This window comes from Trachypithecus francoisi, unplaced genomic scaffold (genome assembly GCF_009764315.1).
Source record: "Trachypithecus francoisi isolate TF-2019V2 unplaced genomic scaffold, Tfra_2.0 Lachesis_group0, whole genome shotgun sequence".
Lineage (NCBI taxonomy): Eukaryota > Metazoa > Chordata > Mammalia > Primates > Cercopithecidae > Trachypithecus > Trachypithecus francoisi.
The window spans coordinates 57,390,273-57,407,465 of record NW_022681453.1 but is presented as its reverse complement, the minus strand read 5'-3'; the positions used below and the strand labels follow the sequence as shown (position 1 = coordinate 57,407,465).

The window sequence follows — 17,193 nt, the reverse complement described above, 5'->3', positions numbered from 1 at the left end:
TATGGAGAATGTGGACAAAGGATCTTCAAGGTGTGACCAATGAGAAATCCCATGAACACTGCTGAGGTGAGGAAGCCAGGCACAAAAGAGTTGTGCCCGTGGCTCCCTTTATGGGAACCATACCAAGCAAGGCTCAGTTGTGCTGGTGGCGCCAGTGGGGTGGTTTTCCTTTAGGGAGAGGCCAGATACCAGAAGGGTCTCCGGGAGATTCTGGGGGTACAGATAATATTCTGTTTGTTGATATGGGTGCTGCCTATAGGGTGGGTCCAGTATGTGGAAAAATCATTGTGAATTATATACTCATGTGAATTAAACATTATTTATTTATTTTTTTGAAACAGTTTTGCTCCCTCATTGCCTATGTGGGAGTGCAATGGTGCGATCTTGGCTCACCGCAACCTCCGCCTCCCGGGTTCCAGCAATTCTTCTGCCTCAGCCTCCCGAGTAGCTGGGATTATAGACATGCACCACCACGCTCGGCTAATTCTGTGTTTTTAGTAGAGATGGGATTTCTCCATGTTGGTCAGGCTAGTCTCAAACTCCCGACCTCAGGTGATCCGCACGCCTCAGCCTCCCAAGTACTGGGATTGCAGGTGTGAGCCACCGCGCCTGGCCATGAATTAAACATTTTTATTTTTATTTTGAGACAGAGTTTCACTCTTACTGCCCAGGCTGGAGTGCAGTAGCACGGTCTTAGCTCATCGCAACCTCTGCCTCCTGGGTTCAAGTGATTCTCCTGTCTCAGCCTCCTGAGTAACTGAGATTACAGGCATGTGCCACCATGCCTGGCTAATTTTTTGTATTTTTACTGGAGACAGGGTTTCTCCATGTTGTCAACTTGTCTCAAACTCCTGACTTCAGGTGATCCGCCCACCTCAGCTTCCCAAAGTGCTAGATTACAGGCATGAGCCACCGCGCCTGGCTGAATTAAACATTTTTAAGTTAGAAAAAAAATCAGATCAAGGATCAAGCCTGGGATGAAAGAGGGGTGCCCCCAGCCTGTTGTGCCTTCCCCACCAAAGGTGATTTCAGGGCTGGCCACGGTGGCTTACGCCTGTCATCCCAGCACTTTGGGAGGCTGAGGTGGATGGATCACTTGAGGTCAGGAGTTCAAGACCAGCCTGGCCAACATGGCGAGTCCCCATCTCTACTAAAAAAATACAAAAAGTAGCTGGGTGTAGTGGTCCATGCCTGTAGTCCCAGCTGCCTGGGAGGCTGAGGCAGGAGAATCACTTGAACCCCAGAGGCGGAGGTCTCAGTGAGCCAAGATCATGCCTCTGTACTCCAGCCTGGGCGACAGAGCAAGACTCCATCTCAAAAAAAAAAAAAAAAGTGATTTCAGGGTGACCATCTGGTTTTCTCCTTTCTGCAGGGAGGCTGCCGCCGGGCTCTGAGCACTGTAGCGGAGTCCGGGTAAAGGCCGAGGCCCAGGGCTCTACCACGCTCCTTGTGAGCTACAGACATGGCCACATCCACCTGAGTGCCAAAATCACCATTGCTGCCTACCTGCCCCTCAAGGTGAGCCGAGGGCCCTGCCCTTTACCACCCCCCTGCCCACTACTTCCCAGATGCAAATTACCCATTTGCTCTGACAAATTTGCATGATAAACCCAATTCCTTTAAAATAGCTTTTGGCACAGCTCCCTCTCCTATGATTTCTGGCTGAAAGCAGGATCCATGTGGAAGGAGCAGAGCCTCCCTGATGGGCAGTGGTTGTGGGCATCTCTGTGGTTATGTGAGACAGTGCTTGGCAGGCTTGGCAGGATACCGACCTGCCAGCCTCTCCCAATGAAGGTAGGAGTGTGGGCTGCAAGGGCTTCAGAAGTGTGTTTAGCAAGGGTCACAGGGGAGTGCTTCCACTCCACTTCAGAGCTAACCTTCAGGGGCCCCGTAGAGTCCTAGAATTGGGACAGTGGCCCTGTGGTGTGGCAATGCTGAGACCTCCAAGACTGGGGTCAGAGAGGATCTGCCCTGGCCTAGTGTCCATCCATCCTGCCTCCCATCTGAGGACCGTGGTAGCCACGGCCTGTGTGGAGCAGAGCACATAGCCTCAGTGTCCATACCACCCTCCTCAGCCAAATCCAGCCTGACCCCCACCTACTCTTGGGCCTTACGTTCCCTGCCTGTAAAATGGAGCTGAGACAACTCTTGCCTCATGAGGTCGTGATGAGGATTTGCTGAGCTCACAAATGGAATGAGCTCAGAACACAGTCTAGGGGGTAGTGCAGGCTCAGGAAGGGTTAGTTATTAAACATGGGTAAAAAAGAACTGGGCCTTCCTCCGGGGTGGGTGTGAAGGCTCTGTGCGAGGGCTGCCATGCAGGAGGCTGCTGACTGTAATCATCCCTTTCTTTGAACCCTGCCGAGCATGCAGGAGGCACAGAGAGGGTTCGTTGGTGGGGAGTTCCTGCTCCTCCTTCCAGGGAGGGCTGGAGGGCAGTCCTGGGGGAGCCTCAGCCTCCCTGGCTCGGTCAGGCAGTCCTTGGATTTTTCTACTCCCAGTGTCAGCCTTAAAGACAGCTCCAGTCCTCATGGTTTGTACCATTTTTTTCTTCCTCTCACCCATTCATTGGAAGCAAGCTTGGTGATGTTAGGATTTCTTTTTCTTTTCTTTTCTTTTTTTTGAGATGCAGTTGTGCTCTTGTTGCCCAAGCTGGAGTGCAATGGCACCATCTCTGCTCACTGCAACCACCGCCTCCCGGGGTTAAGCGATTCTCCTGCCTTGGCCTCCCCAGTGGCTGGGATTACAGGCATGCACCACCATCCCCAGCTAATTTTGTATTTTTAGTAGAGACAGGGTTTCTCCATGTTGGTCAGGCTGGTCCCGAACTCCTGACCTCAGATGATCCTCCCACCTCAGCCTCCCAAAGTACTGGGATTACAGGCATGAGCCACCGTGCCTGGCAATGTTAGGATCTTTTATCTCTGAACCCCTGGCCCTGGGTTCAGTGCCTGGCACAGAGCAGGCACCAACCAAGGGTGGTTTTGTTTAGAATGAATGTGTGAGGAAATGTGTCCAAGGTCACCCAGGCGGGGCAGAAGTCAAGGCCTCCTGACCTCCAGAGCAAGCATAGCAGACACTTCTCAAATGTCCGTTAGTGATCAGAGGCTTAGCCCTGCTCCTCATCCTCCACACATTTGTTCCTTCAGCACACAGGCATGAATACCTACTTGTGTAATCCCTGCTGCAGGCCCTAGAGATGCACCAGGGCAGAAAACACAGAACCTTTGTCCCCATGAAGTGACATTCTGGCAAAGAGCGGTAGACACGACCATAAACAAAGCAAAGAGTGTATTTTGCCTCTGCTTACCATGGAAAAAGTAGAGCATGAAGGGGTGATGGGGGTGGAAGTTTAAAATGAGGAGATCAAGACCTGCCCCCACACCCCTACTGAAGCACAGCACTGCAGCAGGTGAGCGTCAGAGAGCAGAGTGGAGAGAGTTGAAATCCCTGAGGACAGCAGGCATTCTGGGGTTGCCCTGCGCACCTTCTGGGAGCTAGAGCATTTCACCAGGCACCTGGAGAGGGGTTCTTCAGGTTCCCTCCTGGCTCTGGATTATCAGGACGTTTGGCTGGAGCAGCAGAAACCAGAAGCTGAGCTCATAGTCCTGGGCTGGGATGTAAGGATGAAGATAAGGTGGACGTGTCCCTCAGTGAGGTGGCTTCCTGATTGGACAGATTATGGAGAAAAGTGGATATGGGTCTCTTATCCCTTCATCTGTCTTCTTCCTAGTTAGAAGTTAAGATCAGTTTTATTTACAAGGAACAAAAGCCAAGTGACAGGGACTGAACCAATAGAGGAATTGATGTCTCTGTCGCACATGAGGAATATTTGGAATATTTGGGCTTTGACACCGGCTGAGGAGCCTGCACAGTGCATGAGCATCCTTCATCAGCTGCATTGTTAACCTGTCTCCTTGGCACAGGGTTCCATGATACTTTTATGCCTGAGGGAGAGAATTAAACACGAAGGTGATAATTCCTCATCCTCTGGTTGTTAATTGTAGGACACACAGCTTCTTCACACAGTTCTTTCACTTTGGGCTGGTCATGAAAACATCTTTGGCAAGATATACAGTGGCCTGCTTCGCCCATAGTGGGGTTTTGTTGGTTGTGGCCACGAGATGTGGGTAAGAGCAGGGGATCAAGAGTCAGAACAGACCTGGGCCCACTAGCTGGGTTAGCTTGGTTCAGTGTCTTCATCTGCTGGGATTCATCCTTTCTGTCTTTAAAGTGGGGATGACAGTTAATAATCCTAACAGTTTCTAACAGCAGGGGCCATTGATTGAGCATGTGCTAGTCACATATTCAGGTCTTTTATTTCAGCCCCTGAATCACAACAGTAGCCTGCGAGGTAGGCGTTATCATTGTACCCATTTCACAGGCTGGGGAAACAGCCTTGTAGACATTAACTTGTTTAAGGTCCCACACTAACTTCATTCCAGTAGGGACAGAGAAGCAAATGCACAAATGATGGTATATCCAGTGATGGCTCAGGGGCAGAGATGAAGAGTTGAGCTGGAAAGGAGGTGACAGGGGAAGAGAGACCCTGCTTTAGACAGGTTCAGCAGAGGCCTGCCTGAGGAGGTGACACTCAGGCAGAGGCCTGAGTGGCACACAGAACTGGGTTGTGCTGCTGTCTCCAGCGGGGAGTTCCGAGAGGAGCAGAGATGAAGGCCCTGAGCATACTTAGTGCTTCTTCTGCAGGAAACAGGGGCCACGCCTGGCTCTGTAGAAGGTGGAGTTCGGGGATGGATTTCAGCAGGGGCACCGCGGGCTCCTTGGAATTGTTTGTGTGTGAGCACACATGTGCAGGGAGGGATGCCCAGAGACGTTTGATAGCCTATATCAGATTCAAAAAATGTTCATATTGAAAAACCAAGTCAAAAGGACAGAATTCTCATTTGAAAAGTCATAGTCTGTTCAGGTTGCCTTAACAAAACACCTTGGACTGGGTAGCTTATAAACAACAGAAATTTCTTTCTTGCAGTTCAGGAGCTGGGAAATCTAAGGTCAAGGTACCAGCAGATTTTGGTGACTAGTGAGGGCTTCCTTTCTCATAGATAGCCATAATTCGGATGTTTGTGTCCCCACAAAATACATACGTTGAAATGCTGACCCCCACAGCAATGGAACTGAGGCCTTTGAGGGGTGATTAGATCATGAGGGCAGAAGCTTCACGGCTGGGATTAGTGCCCTTTTAAAAGAACCCAGAGAGCTAGCATGACCCTTCCACCATGTGCAGATGTGGTAAGAGGTTTTGTGTGTGTGTGTGTGTGTGGGTGGGTGGGGAGGGAATATTTTTCTTATAAGGTTTTTCCTTCCTCATGTGCTTAAGATCATGCCATAGATGCAGAAGGAAATAGACACACCCTACCCTCCACGAGTCTATAGCCTGATCAGACCCCCAAGCCACGAAGCTCCTTCAGGGTGAGGAGTACCAGGTGAAGTGGGGCCCAGAGAAGAGTCGCCTGGGCCACAGGTTGGCGCTGGGTGGGAGAGGAAGCAGGGCTTTCTGGAGGCCAGTGTGCTGTGCCCTGCAGTGTAAGGAGGGGTCGCCTAAGTGAGACAAGGGTAGGAGTGTAGCCTCTGTGAAGGCCTGGGGACAGCTGAGCATGGCTCTCTAGAAGGATGCCACTAGTCTGAAGCTGGACCTGGGGCCAGGTTGGGAGAGCCCAAGTCCTAGGACAGAAGCTGAGCCTGTATTCCGAGGGCCGCAGGTGCTGTGGAATGGTTTAATGCACAAGGGACAGGGTGAGATCTCTGTTTTAGGAAGGAACACATGGGCAGCTCTTTGAGGGGAGAGTAGATGGGGCTAGCGGGGAGCAGATTGACAAGTGAGGACTTGGCAGTCACTGCAGTGGGACCCTCTGCAGTGGGAGGTGAGCACAGCTGGGCAGGGAGTCAAGGAGCAGGGCTGTAGGGCCCCTCAGAGTGAACCCCTCCTCTCTGCACCCCTGCTGTGTCACTGGAGGGAGGGGTCCTCCTGTGGAGTCCCCACGTCTTCCTGGAGGTTGGCTGGGAATGACACCCTGTTACATAGAATCTAAGGACTGCCACACTGGGAGGCCATGGGGCCCTTGGCACCATGGTTGCCCTAGGCCGTGGAGGAAATGAGAGCTTTGTGTGAAATATTACTTCAATTCTTCCTTTGTTTACTGGGTACTTTAAGGCTGCCACAGTTTTACTTGCCAACTCACTTTCACTCAACAAAGAATTGTTGAGCATCTGCTATGTGCGAGGCATGGTTCTAGGTGCCACAAGACTCACCCTCGAAGCTCGTGCATACATGGTGCAAAGTGTGGGAAGCCTAGCAGCTCAGAAGGAAGGGAACAGACCACCTGCAATGATGCCAGCGAGGACACCACAGGCTGCATCTCCCTTGGTCACCTGGTGGATATCTCTTTAGGATGGTTTTATGCTTTTTACAGCAAGATGGTTGTGATCCAACTACACCATCAGATGTGTATCCTGCGCTTGTAGATCTTTGTGAAGACTGCTTTGGGGGCCCACATAAGGTTCTGTCACTGGGAAACACCACGTGTACTGAGCCCCTTGTGCTGGATTGTAGATTATTGTTGGTTATTTGCTGTGGGAAATAATAGTGTGATGAACATCTGTCTGTGCATTGACATGTTTCTCTCCATTGTGTTGTTAGATTAGGTTCCAGATGGGGAATTCCTGGGTTCCAGGGCTGTGGGTATTTTCAAGGCTTTTACCAGATTGTTTGACAAAAGAGGCAAATCCATGTACACCCTCCAGCAGTCTGTCAGAGTGAGGGCTTAATTCTATCTACACCCTACTCCTCTGGGTCTTTGCAACGATCCCCATGAGTGCTACAGATGAGGAAAATGAGTTTCAAACAGGAGATGGGGCTTGCCTGACCACTGGCCCCCACAAGCAGGGTGAGGATGCGGGGCTGGGATGCCCGGCTCCTGCCGGTGCTGCCTTAGAAGAATGCCAAGTCTTCTGCCTCTTCCATCTCCAGGCTGTGGATCCCTCCTCTGTTGCCTTGGTAACCCTGGGCTCCTCAAAGGAGATGCTGTTTGAAGGAGGTCCCAGACCTTGGATCCTCGAGCCTTCCAAGTTCTTCCAGAACGTCACTGCTGAGGACACTGACAGCATCGGCTTGGCTCTCTTTGCCCCCCATTCCTCCCGGAATTATCAGCAACACTGGATCCTTGTGACCTGTCAGGCCTTGGGTGAGCAGGTGAGTGGGCAGCTGCTCCAGACCCTCTTTGCCCTAAGGCAGGGGTGGAAAATGACTCTCACAGTATTGTTTTATTTACTCCTTGGAGTAACCCTGAGAGACAACCACTCCCATTGTACCCATTTTACAGATAGGCAAACTGAGGTGTGGTGAGGTGGAATTCAATGAACACCAGGCAGGTGTGGCAATGGGGACCTCCCTCTATGCCAGCTTTCATAGAACAGGCCAGTTGGGTGGCTTGCCACCTCCATGGGCTTCAGCATCCCCCACTAACCAAACCAGAGCTGGAGGCTTTGAGTTCGGGATCACAAGTCCAGTGTCTCCAGGGCTGTAAATGAATGAGGCTGTAGACCCAGGTTTGACACATCTTTTTGGTTTTTGAGGATAATCCGGAAATCACAATTTTTTTTTTTGCATAGGTAATCCGTTAAGTTTTTTAATGCTGAAAACCAAAAGCTGAGGAGGCTGAGGGGACCAGACAAAACACATGTGTGACCTGAATCCCCACATGCTGGCTGTAGGGCATCTTGCTATTCAGGCACCTTGGGACCTGGCACTCCTTCCCTGGGGAGGGTGGGCTGAGAGCTTGTGGGGCTTCTGGTGGGCATCTACTGCTCCGTTTCCAAGGCAGGAAGCCCAGAGCAAGACGGGTATTCGGCGGGAATCAGGAAGATGGGAGAGAGCCCATTTCTTTGGGAAGTGAAGGGTATTTCCTGCATGTGTAGCAGGGCAAAGAATGTCAATTGGCAATAAAACGCACATGCATGCGTCCCACGGTGCCCTTATGGCATCAGCCATGCCATAGCTGCCCTGGTATGGCCAGAAAAGATGCCTGGTGATAGGTCCCATTCACCAGTGGGATGGTTTTAGAAAAACAATAAAACAACAAGAACAATAACATCATAATAAGTAATATAAGAAGAAGAATAAAATTCCTCATGAATTAAGTTGGATATATTTCTTATCCCTGACATGACCCCACCATCCCTGTCCCCTCTCAGGGCTGTAGGAATTTGACCCCCAAGTGGCATTACCTCTAGAGGCCCTCCCAATCCATTGCTCTGTGGATTGGGAGCAATCCACAGGGGACACATGGGACACCGGCAGCCGGGAGCACACACAAAGCCTTCATGGAGTCAGGGAGGACACTGCCCTTGGTCCTGCCTCATAGTCAGGAGAGGTGGGGGCTCGTGTCCTCCATCAAGTGCATGTAATCTGAGGAGGCTAAGGGTGCTACCTCAAGATGGGCCCTGAGCCATGGTGCTCCAAAAAAGAGGAAGCCGGATATGATTTCTGAGGTCCCAGCTCTCCAGGCAGACAAGTTTCCCTCTTTTCTTGCACCATGGATTCCCCTCTGCAGCAGCCCCTGGAGCTGCAGAGCATGAGCAGGCAGAGGGCAAGCCCTGCCTCCAGGCTGCAACTCTTCCCGGGCATTGTTCTGCAGAGCTCCTATCTGATTCGCTTTCCTCAGTCATCATTCTGCAGCATGCACTTCCCAGGTCTGTCCCTCGTTCCACAGGTGTTTTCACCTCCATATGGACTCCTCACTGAAGCATCCTTGAACTTGTGAATTTCCTAATGCAACCATGGGGTTTTCCTAGGGTCCTGGGAAACCATGAAGCCTCACCAAGTCTACCTCTTCCCTGAGATAGGAGCAGCCCATGGTTCTGGCTGGCATTTGCAGAGGGCACGTGGACTCCCATCTGAGAGTCTCTTAAGTGTTGAGGAAGTGCTTTCCCACCTGTGTGCCACTGGGCATTTGTTAAGACCCTGTGGCATGGGTATCATCATCACTCCCATCCTATAGAGGAGAAAACTGAGTCAGAGGGTACTGGGGTGGGGTGTGGCACAGCTCAGAGAGGAGTGAGAACTCAAGCTTGGGGGTCTGACTGCTCACTGTGCCCTACCAGGTCATCGCCCTGTCGGTGGGGAACAAGCCCAGCCTCACCAACCCCTTCCCTGCGGTGGAGCCTGCTGTGGTGAAGTTCGTCTGTGCCCCACCGTCCAGGCTCACCCTTGCGCCTGTCTACACCAGCCCCCAGCTAGACCTGTCCTGTCCGCTGCTGCAGCAGAACAAGCAGGTGGTGAGTGTGGTCTATGCTCAGGGGAAGGCGAGGGTGCCGCCCGCTTGGGCAGGACATTGGCGGCCTTGCCCATGTCCCAAGCATTTTAACAGATATAGCTCCACGCTGCACTTCCTTCATCTCAACAGCTGGCCCTGTGAGGGCGCTGGTTTCATTTGTGTTTTATATGCAAGGGACACACAGCTTGGAGAGGTGAGGGACATACAAAGTCACAGCTACTAGTGGCAGTGTCAGATGAAGATAGAGTCCTCTTCCACATTCGCTGCCTGTCTTTGTTTGGCAGTTGGTAGTTTAAAAATATCTTGTTGTCTTCTGTGCCTTGAGGGTGTTAAAATGCAGCTTGCTGTCTATGGACAGAGTATGTAGGGTCAGAGCAGATGTGCGGGCTACTGAGGAGAGGTGACCAGCTGCAGCATCCCCATGATGTGGGGGACATGGGGCTGTGTTTCAGAAGTAAGGGTTAGGAGAGGAAGAAAGTCCGTTGGGGGTCTGTCTAAAGGCAGGGATGGTAAGGGAAGCCACAGGTCTGCTGCTCCCCTTGGACTTGAGACGCATCCATGCCTTAGTCCCTAGGGCATTCAGAGCCCAAGGTGTTGAGTGTGTCCAGTGTAAGGTTCATGGGACACCCTCTGGCCAGCACCAGCCCCCAGCCCCTTTTCAGAGGAGGGGGTTGGGCAGCTCCTCCTTGAGCATGTACTTACGGAGCATGTCCTCTGTGCCAGGCACAGGTCTGAGTTTTGGATTGCACAGTCATCAGGACAGGCAAGGAACCTGCCTCCCGGAGATGACAGGGAGACCAGGAGATGCACAAATAAGATGGATCAGAGGAGGCAAGCGCTGCAAGGGAAGTGAAATAGGGCACGCAGCAGAGCGAGGAGGAGGCTGCTCAGGAGGAGCGGAATGGGGCTCTGAGGAGGGCATGTGCGAGCTCACCGCGATCTAACACTGTGGAACTCACTCCATTTATTCTTTGTGAGTCCTAGAAGCAGACCCTGGCTCATAGGATGAGCTCAGTAACTAGGAGCAGTGGATGAGTGAACCAGAGAATGCACTGTGCATGTGCCACTCCTGTCTTGACGCTTGACTCTTGCAGACTCATGGGTGGAGAAGCCACACTGCTGGAGAACTGGCCCGGGAGTAGCTGAACTGGAGAGTAGGTCCTCTCTGGACAGGAAGCCTGCTCAGCTCAGGGACAGTCACTTCAACCCCAGGCTGGCCCAGCTTTCTCATTTTCAAAGAAAAACAAATCAAACCTATGTGCATCTTCCCTGTCCTTAGCGTTGGCTGTGAGCTGAGGGAGCCATGTTGGGGCTGTGTGCCTGGTCTGTCTGTTGGCCAGGACCTCTGCTTTAGCTCAGGGTTGTCTCCCTGGACTTAAATATGATGGCTGCAGGGCTTGACTCTGATTTGGCTTTGCACATCATAGATGTCGCCAGAAAATAATGGACCTCAAACACAGAGTAGTTGTGTGATCCATCAGTCCTCAGGTTCCTGAGCCACCAGCCAGCCATTCAGGTGTGACCCTGGCAATTTAGAGTCTCATTAGGGAACTTTCTTTTCTTTTCTTTTTTTTTTGTTGATACAGAGTCTCTCTCTGTTGTCCAGGCTGGAGTGCAGTGGCGCAATCTCGGCTCACTGCAACCTCCGCCTCCCGGGTTCAAGTGATTCTCCTCCCTCAGCCTCCTGAGTAGCTGGGACTACAGGCATGCACCACCACACCAGACTAATTTTTGTATTTTTAGTAGAGACAGGGTTTCACCATATTTGTCAGGCTTGTCTCGAACTCCTGACCTTGTGATCCGCCTGCCTCAGCCTCCCAAAGTGTTGGGATTACAGGCATGAGTCACCATGCCTAGCCAGTCATTAGGGAACTTTGAGAAAGATATATCCCTGCAATACAGCCTGGGTGCAGGATCAAGGTAATTTTATACTCTCCAACTTCAGAAGCTACCCAAGATGTGTTTGCAGATTAAATTATTGGTGAGGAGAGACACCAGAATGGAATTGACTGATCAGAATGACAAGATGGAGCCAGGCTCAGCCCGACCCTGGCCCTCCGAGCCGGTCCTCTAGCGTGTGGCTTGCTTACTGTGAGTGGGCACTAGTTGCATGGGACTGATTAGGGACTTGAGTGGGGCTGCCCCCAGATGAGGCACCAGAGATTGACCACACTGAGTCAGGGGAGGTCCTTGGGCTCTAAAATCAGACCAGCTGAGTTCCATCCCTAAACCTGTGTGACCTTGGACAAGTCATTTAACATTTAATGTCCCTGGACCTCAGCCTCCCTGTTTGTAAAATGGGGTTATGTTGTTGCCTCAAATGGGTCAGCTAGCTTGCACATGTGCTTGGCCAGTGTCAATTTCCTTCCCTAGAGGAGCATTGGTTTTCCAGCCTGGGTTGCATCTGGGGGAGCCATGGAGCACCTAGGATAGGTCCCTGCAGCCTCTGCCCACACTCCCAGCTTCTATATTATGAATAATGATGAGACCTTTGCATGCCTGCTGACGGTGCTGGCCTACTTTGAGCAGGGTGTGGATTAAGAATTTGTAGCCTGCTTGAATCAAGTGTTCTGTGGGGGCAAGAGAGCTAAAAGGAATTGAGAGGAGCCTTCATGGTGCAGGTAGGGTGTTTTGTGACTGTATCAGTCGGACAGGCTGGGCCTAGCCAGGCTGCCACAGCAAACGAGCCCACATCCCATAGCTTCATATGGCACAAGCTCACCTCTTGCCCATGCTGCATGAGCCTCTCTGGTTGGCTGGGAGACCCTGCTTTGTGTCATTGTGATCTTCATTCCAAAACATGGGCTGTGGAGCAGCCACCTTGTTGATTATGGCAGGTGCCACTGTGGAGAGAAAGGGAATGTGGCAGGTCGGGATCTGGCAGTGAAGCTTCCCCCTAGTCCCATTTCACATTTCACTGGCTAGAGCAAGTGCCTCGGTCACTTCTTTTTTTTTCTTTGCTCTGTCGCCCAGGCTGGAGTGCAGTAGCGCCATCTTGGCTCACTGCAAGCTCCGCCTCCCAGGTTCACGCCATTCTTCTGCCTCGCCTCCCGAGTAGCTGGGACTACAGGCACCCGCCACCACGCCTGGCTAATTATTTTGTATTTTTAGTAGAGACGGGGTTTCATCGTGTTAGCCAGGATGGTCTCAATCTGCTGATCTCGTGATCCACCCGCTTTGGCCTCCTAAAGTGCTGGGATTACAGGCGTGAGCCACCGCACCCGGCCGTGCCTCAGTCACTTCTAACCAGAGGATGAGAGAAGGGTAGTTCTTCCTGTGGGACCCCCCTCTCCCCAAATGGAAAACTGGCCGTTTGTGAATGATGCTCGTGGCTGCCCCCTTTCCTACCCACGTGTAGGAAGGCTCTCTAAAATGCCCTCGCAGTCCCCATATTTAAATCCACATCCTAGAAGATGGGCTCGGTTGTGCTTTGTGTGTCACAGCTGGAGAAACTGAGGCTCAAGGAGTTCATAACTTGCCTGGACACTGAGAGGTAGAGCTGGGACTCAGTCCAAGTTGTGGGGTCAGACACACTTGGCCTCTGCTTTGTGGCCCTGCCCACATTGCCCCCACGCCATGTGGCCAGAGAAGGAGGGGATAGTCCACAGGAAAGAGGCTTGATTCAGCCGGTTTCTATGGGGAGAGTCTGCTTGGGGAGCGAGAGATCACGCCAGAGTGGTGGGAATCCAGGATTTGGACCTGCAGCCTGGAGCCCCCATCCCAAACTTCCTTGGATGAGCTCCTTTCCCTGCCTGGACTTGTGCTTCCTTCACATGGGGGATGACCCCTCCTACCTTCCTGGGACATTGAAGGATCGGGCGAGTATTACACTTTGAAAGGAGCTGTGCAAACCTGGTGGCTCTGGGACATCTTTGGCGTTGGAATCTGCATTCCTGTGAAACCACTAGTGGGGCCATCCTAGAGGCACTGACATGTGCCTGGGTGGGGGGTGGCAATCATTTGGAAAGATGAGGGCAGAGGGGAAGGAGAGCAGCCTACCCACAGTAGTAGGTCAGGGTTGGAGTTCCCGGCTTCAGCACTGTTGACACTTGGGGAAATAGTTCCTGTAGGGGGCTGTCCTGTGTATTACAGGGTGTTAAGCAGCATCATGGACCTCTCCCAACTAGATGCCAGTGGCAACCCCCTGACTCATCAGTAGGGACAGCCAGAAATGCCTCCACTGTTGCTGAACGCCCCCTAGTGGTTCTCATTCCATTGAGAGCTGTGTTCTGGAGCCAGAGGCCAGCTTGGACAGGGCCATGGTGGGACCTGGTGGGTGGCAATAGTGAGGATTGCTTTCTGGCTCATCCCATTCCCTCACCAGCACCCCCAAGAGCCCACAGGGCAGCTGCTGGCCTCAGAGTGCACTGCATGGTCAGTGTCCAGGTCCAGTCCTGGTTGTGACCACAGCATCTGACCTGTGTCCCCTGCAGGTCCCAGTCTCCAGCCACCGTAACCCCCTGCTGGATCTGGCTGCTTACGACCAGGAGGGCCGCCGGTTCGACAACTTCAGCTCTCTGAGCATCCAGTGGGAGTCCACCAGGCCAGTGTTGGCCAGCATCGAGCCTGAGCTGCCCATGCAGCTGGTGTCCCAGGATGATGAGAGTGGCCAAAAGAAACTGCACGGTGAGCTGGGCGCTAGCCCAATGGCCCAGGCAGAACAGAGACCAGAAAGGAAGCCTGCCAGGGTGGGCCAGTACCTGTGGGAGCTTAGTTATCTGCACTTAGGTCCTGTTAACTCTTAACAATCCACGTAGTTTCAACATACACAGTTTTCTGTTTTCAGATTCAAAACTGCAAATCAGAAGGAGGGAGGGGCTGCTTCAGGGGTGGTGATGGGCAGACATCCAACGGTGGCTTCCCTCTTCCTGGTCTCAGGTTTGCAAGCCATTTTGGTTCACGAGGCATCAGGAACCACAGCCATCACTGCCACTGCCACTGGCTACCAGGAGTCCCACCTCATCGCTGCCAGAACAAAGCAGCCGGTATCTCCCAGGGCCCAGTGGTGGGTGGGCTATGGGTAGCAGAGCAAGCCTCCTACTTCTGCTTAAATTCCACTGGGTGTCACAGTGTCCCGAGTCACTGTCTTCTCGACCACCGCTCCTCGACCCCAGCCTCTTGGAGGCCCTAGGAGAGGCACTGCTACTAATAGTAGGGGACCAATAGATACATTGGAGGTGGGAATGGGAAGGGCTCCTTAAGAACAGGCCTTCCTGGATGACAGCCACCTCATGGGAGGTATAGCCATGAGAAAACAGGTCTTGAATAAGGTGGAGGCAGCAGGTACAGGCTGGAAGGAGAAGGTGGGACTGGATTCCCAGGGCCCCTAAATGCCAGGATGAGGCACTTCTATTGTCATCCTGGGAGCATACTTTGAAAGAGGCTGGGACCCTATGGGGGCAGCACTGGGGAGGCTGGCCTGGAGGGAAGTAGTCGCTAAAGGGGCACACCTGTGCCTGTCCCTGATGGCTCAGTCCTCACTGGCACCAGGAGTCCCTTTATTGGGAGTAGGGGGCATCATGGCCTCCTGCCTGATGCCTGAGCACCCTGACGTGTTCCCCCCAGGACTTTGCACTTCCTCCCTCTGCCCTGATGTCCCCCCACCCCTCATTGCTGAGTCACTCGGGCTTCCTCCTCTTGCAATCTCTGTTCCCCCGAGAGCTGCTCTCCCTTGCAGACACCGTCCTTGTCCTTGTCACCCACACTGCACACCTTCCTGTCATTGACTCACTCTTGCTCTTCCATCCGTGCATTGGAGTCACCTCTCCCTGCGGGCAGTTGCTGCATCCTGAGTGCCTGGCACACCTGTGGCCCCGAGGAGGTGCTCAAACACATGACCTCCTGGGGACCTCAGATCTGGGTGGCTCCCTTGTGTGACACATGGTGGGAAGCAGAGCTTGGTGGGTCATGTGCCACCCTAGGGGATGAGGGTTCCTCTCCTGAGCCAGCCTTGGCCACTCTTCCAGGGGGCCCTCCCCCGATGCCCAGCCTGGCCGGCGGCCACACACTCCAAAGCTAGCCCTTTGCTGTGAGGTCCTGAAGGGCAGGGCGTGTGTGTGAGTTGCCAGCCACTGGGGCCTGGTGGGTTGGCGTGTCATCTTCTAAGCTGGATTGCTGCCAATCCCCTCCTCAGTCTGGAGTGGAGAAGCCAGCAACTCACTCCACCTCAGGAGGCTGAAGGGAGGCCTCAAAGGGTCTGTGGCCATTCTACTGGGCTCAGGAGCACCAGGGGCTTGTGGCTGGGAGAAAGGCCAGTTCCTAGGGCCTTTGGGCCTGCTCTTCCTGAGGGGCGGCCTGATCATGTCCTCCTGGATCTGATGGCCTTGCCCTTGCCCTTCAGCATGACCCTCTGGTGCCTGTGTCAGCCTCCATAGAGCTCATCCTGGTGGAGGACGTGAGGGTGAGCCCGGAAGAGGTGACCATCTACAACCACCCTGGCGTCCAGGTACAGTCCTTGCCCTGCCACCTTCCTGGGTAAGACCCATGGGGGGACTCCTTGCCCTCCTACATGCGGCCCAACCCTCCCTGCATCTACCTCCTGCAGGCGGAGCTCCGTGTCAGGGAAGGCTCAGGTTACTTCTTCCTCAACACCAGCACCGCAGATGTTGTCAAGGTGGCCTACCAGGAGGCCAGGGGTGTCGCCATGGTAAGCTTGGGCCATCAGTCCCCACTGTTGGTTTTCATTCCTTATCTGGGCCGTTGCATGGTTAATTGATTGATTATTTTGAAAGCTAGCACTTGGCTCACACTCGGAATCCTAGAACTTTGGGAGGTCTAGGCAGGAACATCACCTGAGCTTAGGAGTTCAAGACCAGCCTGGACAATATAGTGAGACCCCTATCTCTACAAAACCAGTAAGAAAAATCAAAAGATTAGCTGGGCATGGTAGCACAGGCCTGTGGTCCCAGCTACACAAGAACCTGAGGCAGGAGGATTGCTTGAGCCCAGGAGGTTGAGGGGTGCATTGAGCAGAGGTCATGCTCCAGCCTGGGCAACAGACCTGGGTAAGAAACCCAGACCCTGTCTCCATAAAAACAAAAGCTGGCACTTAGTCACATCAGCTATAATTAGCAAGGTCTTTAGATTCTCTGATTTATTCTACAACTTTAGTCATTCTCATGAAACTTTTGTGATTTTTATTCCATGTCCACAAACTGTTAGTTACCTAATGGTTTCCTTTCAATCAATCCTTTAATTAATTAAAATAGGCCAGGCGCAGTGGCTCAAGCCTGTAATCCCAGCACTTTGGGAGGCCGAGACGGGCAGATCACGAGGTCAGGAGATCGAGACCATCCTGGCTAACATGGTGAAACCCTGTCTCTACTAAAAAATACAAAAAAACTAGCCGGGTGAGGTGGTGGGCGCCTGTAGTCCCAGCTACTCTGGAGGCTGAGGCAGGAGAATGGCGTCAACCCGGGAGGCGGAGCTTGCAGTGAGCTGAGATCCGGCCACTGCACTCCAGCCCGGGCGACAGAGCGAGACTCCGTCTCAAAAAAAAAAAAAAAAAAAAAAAATTTAAATATTATTCCATAAGGAGCACTGTAACAGCCATAAAGAAAATTGCTTTTAAAAGATGTCTGACCTTCTCTTGTTTTCCTGTGTTTCTCTCTTGACCCTCTCCCTACTCTTGCAAGCATTGACTTAGCTGTGTTTGTGGCATGGAAGAATTTAGTGTTCTGCTTTTATTATGTTATTTTAAGTGTTTATGTTTTTTCATATTGCTAATGTAAGATGGCAGTCCATCTTCAAGTTTGCTAATGCTTTCTTTTGCCAGTTTAAATCTACTCTTGTGCCCTTCTGGTGAATTTTTCATTTCAGCTATTATACTTTTCAACTTAAGAATTTCTGTTTGGTTCTTTTTTTCCTCTAACTTTTACCTCTTTATTGATATTCTCTGTTT

At 52.3% G+C, this 17,193-nt stretch overlaps 1 protein-coding gene across 3 annotated transcripts in view; it reads left to right on the top strand.

Annotated features, from left to right (window-relative positions):
- Positions 1–17,193, top strand: part of NUP210 (nucleoporin 210) — a 102,683-nt gene that overhangs the window by 50,576 nt on the left and 34,914 nt on the right. For all 3 annotated transcript variants that reach the window (XM_033210767.1, XM_033210768.1, XM_033210769.1), the window contains 7 exons: positions 1,373–1,518; positions 6,989–7,210; positions 9,121–9,294; positions 13,727–13,919; positions 14,172–14,278; positions 15,634–15,738; positions 15,838–15,939. In XM_033210767.1, the coding sequence (XP_033066658.1) occupies positions 1,373–1,518; positions 6,989–7,210; positions 9,121–9,294; positions 13,727–13,919; positions 14,172–14,278; positions 15,634–15,738; positions 15,838–15,939 (1,049 nt within the window). The remainder of the gene's footprint in view (positions 1–1,372; positions 1,519–6,988; positions 7,211–9,120; positions 9,295–13,726; positions 13,920–14,171; positions 14,279–15,633; positions 15,739–15,837; positions 15,940–17,193) is intronic.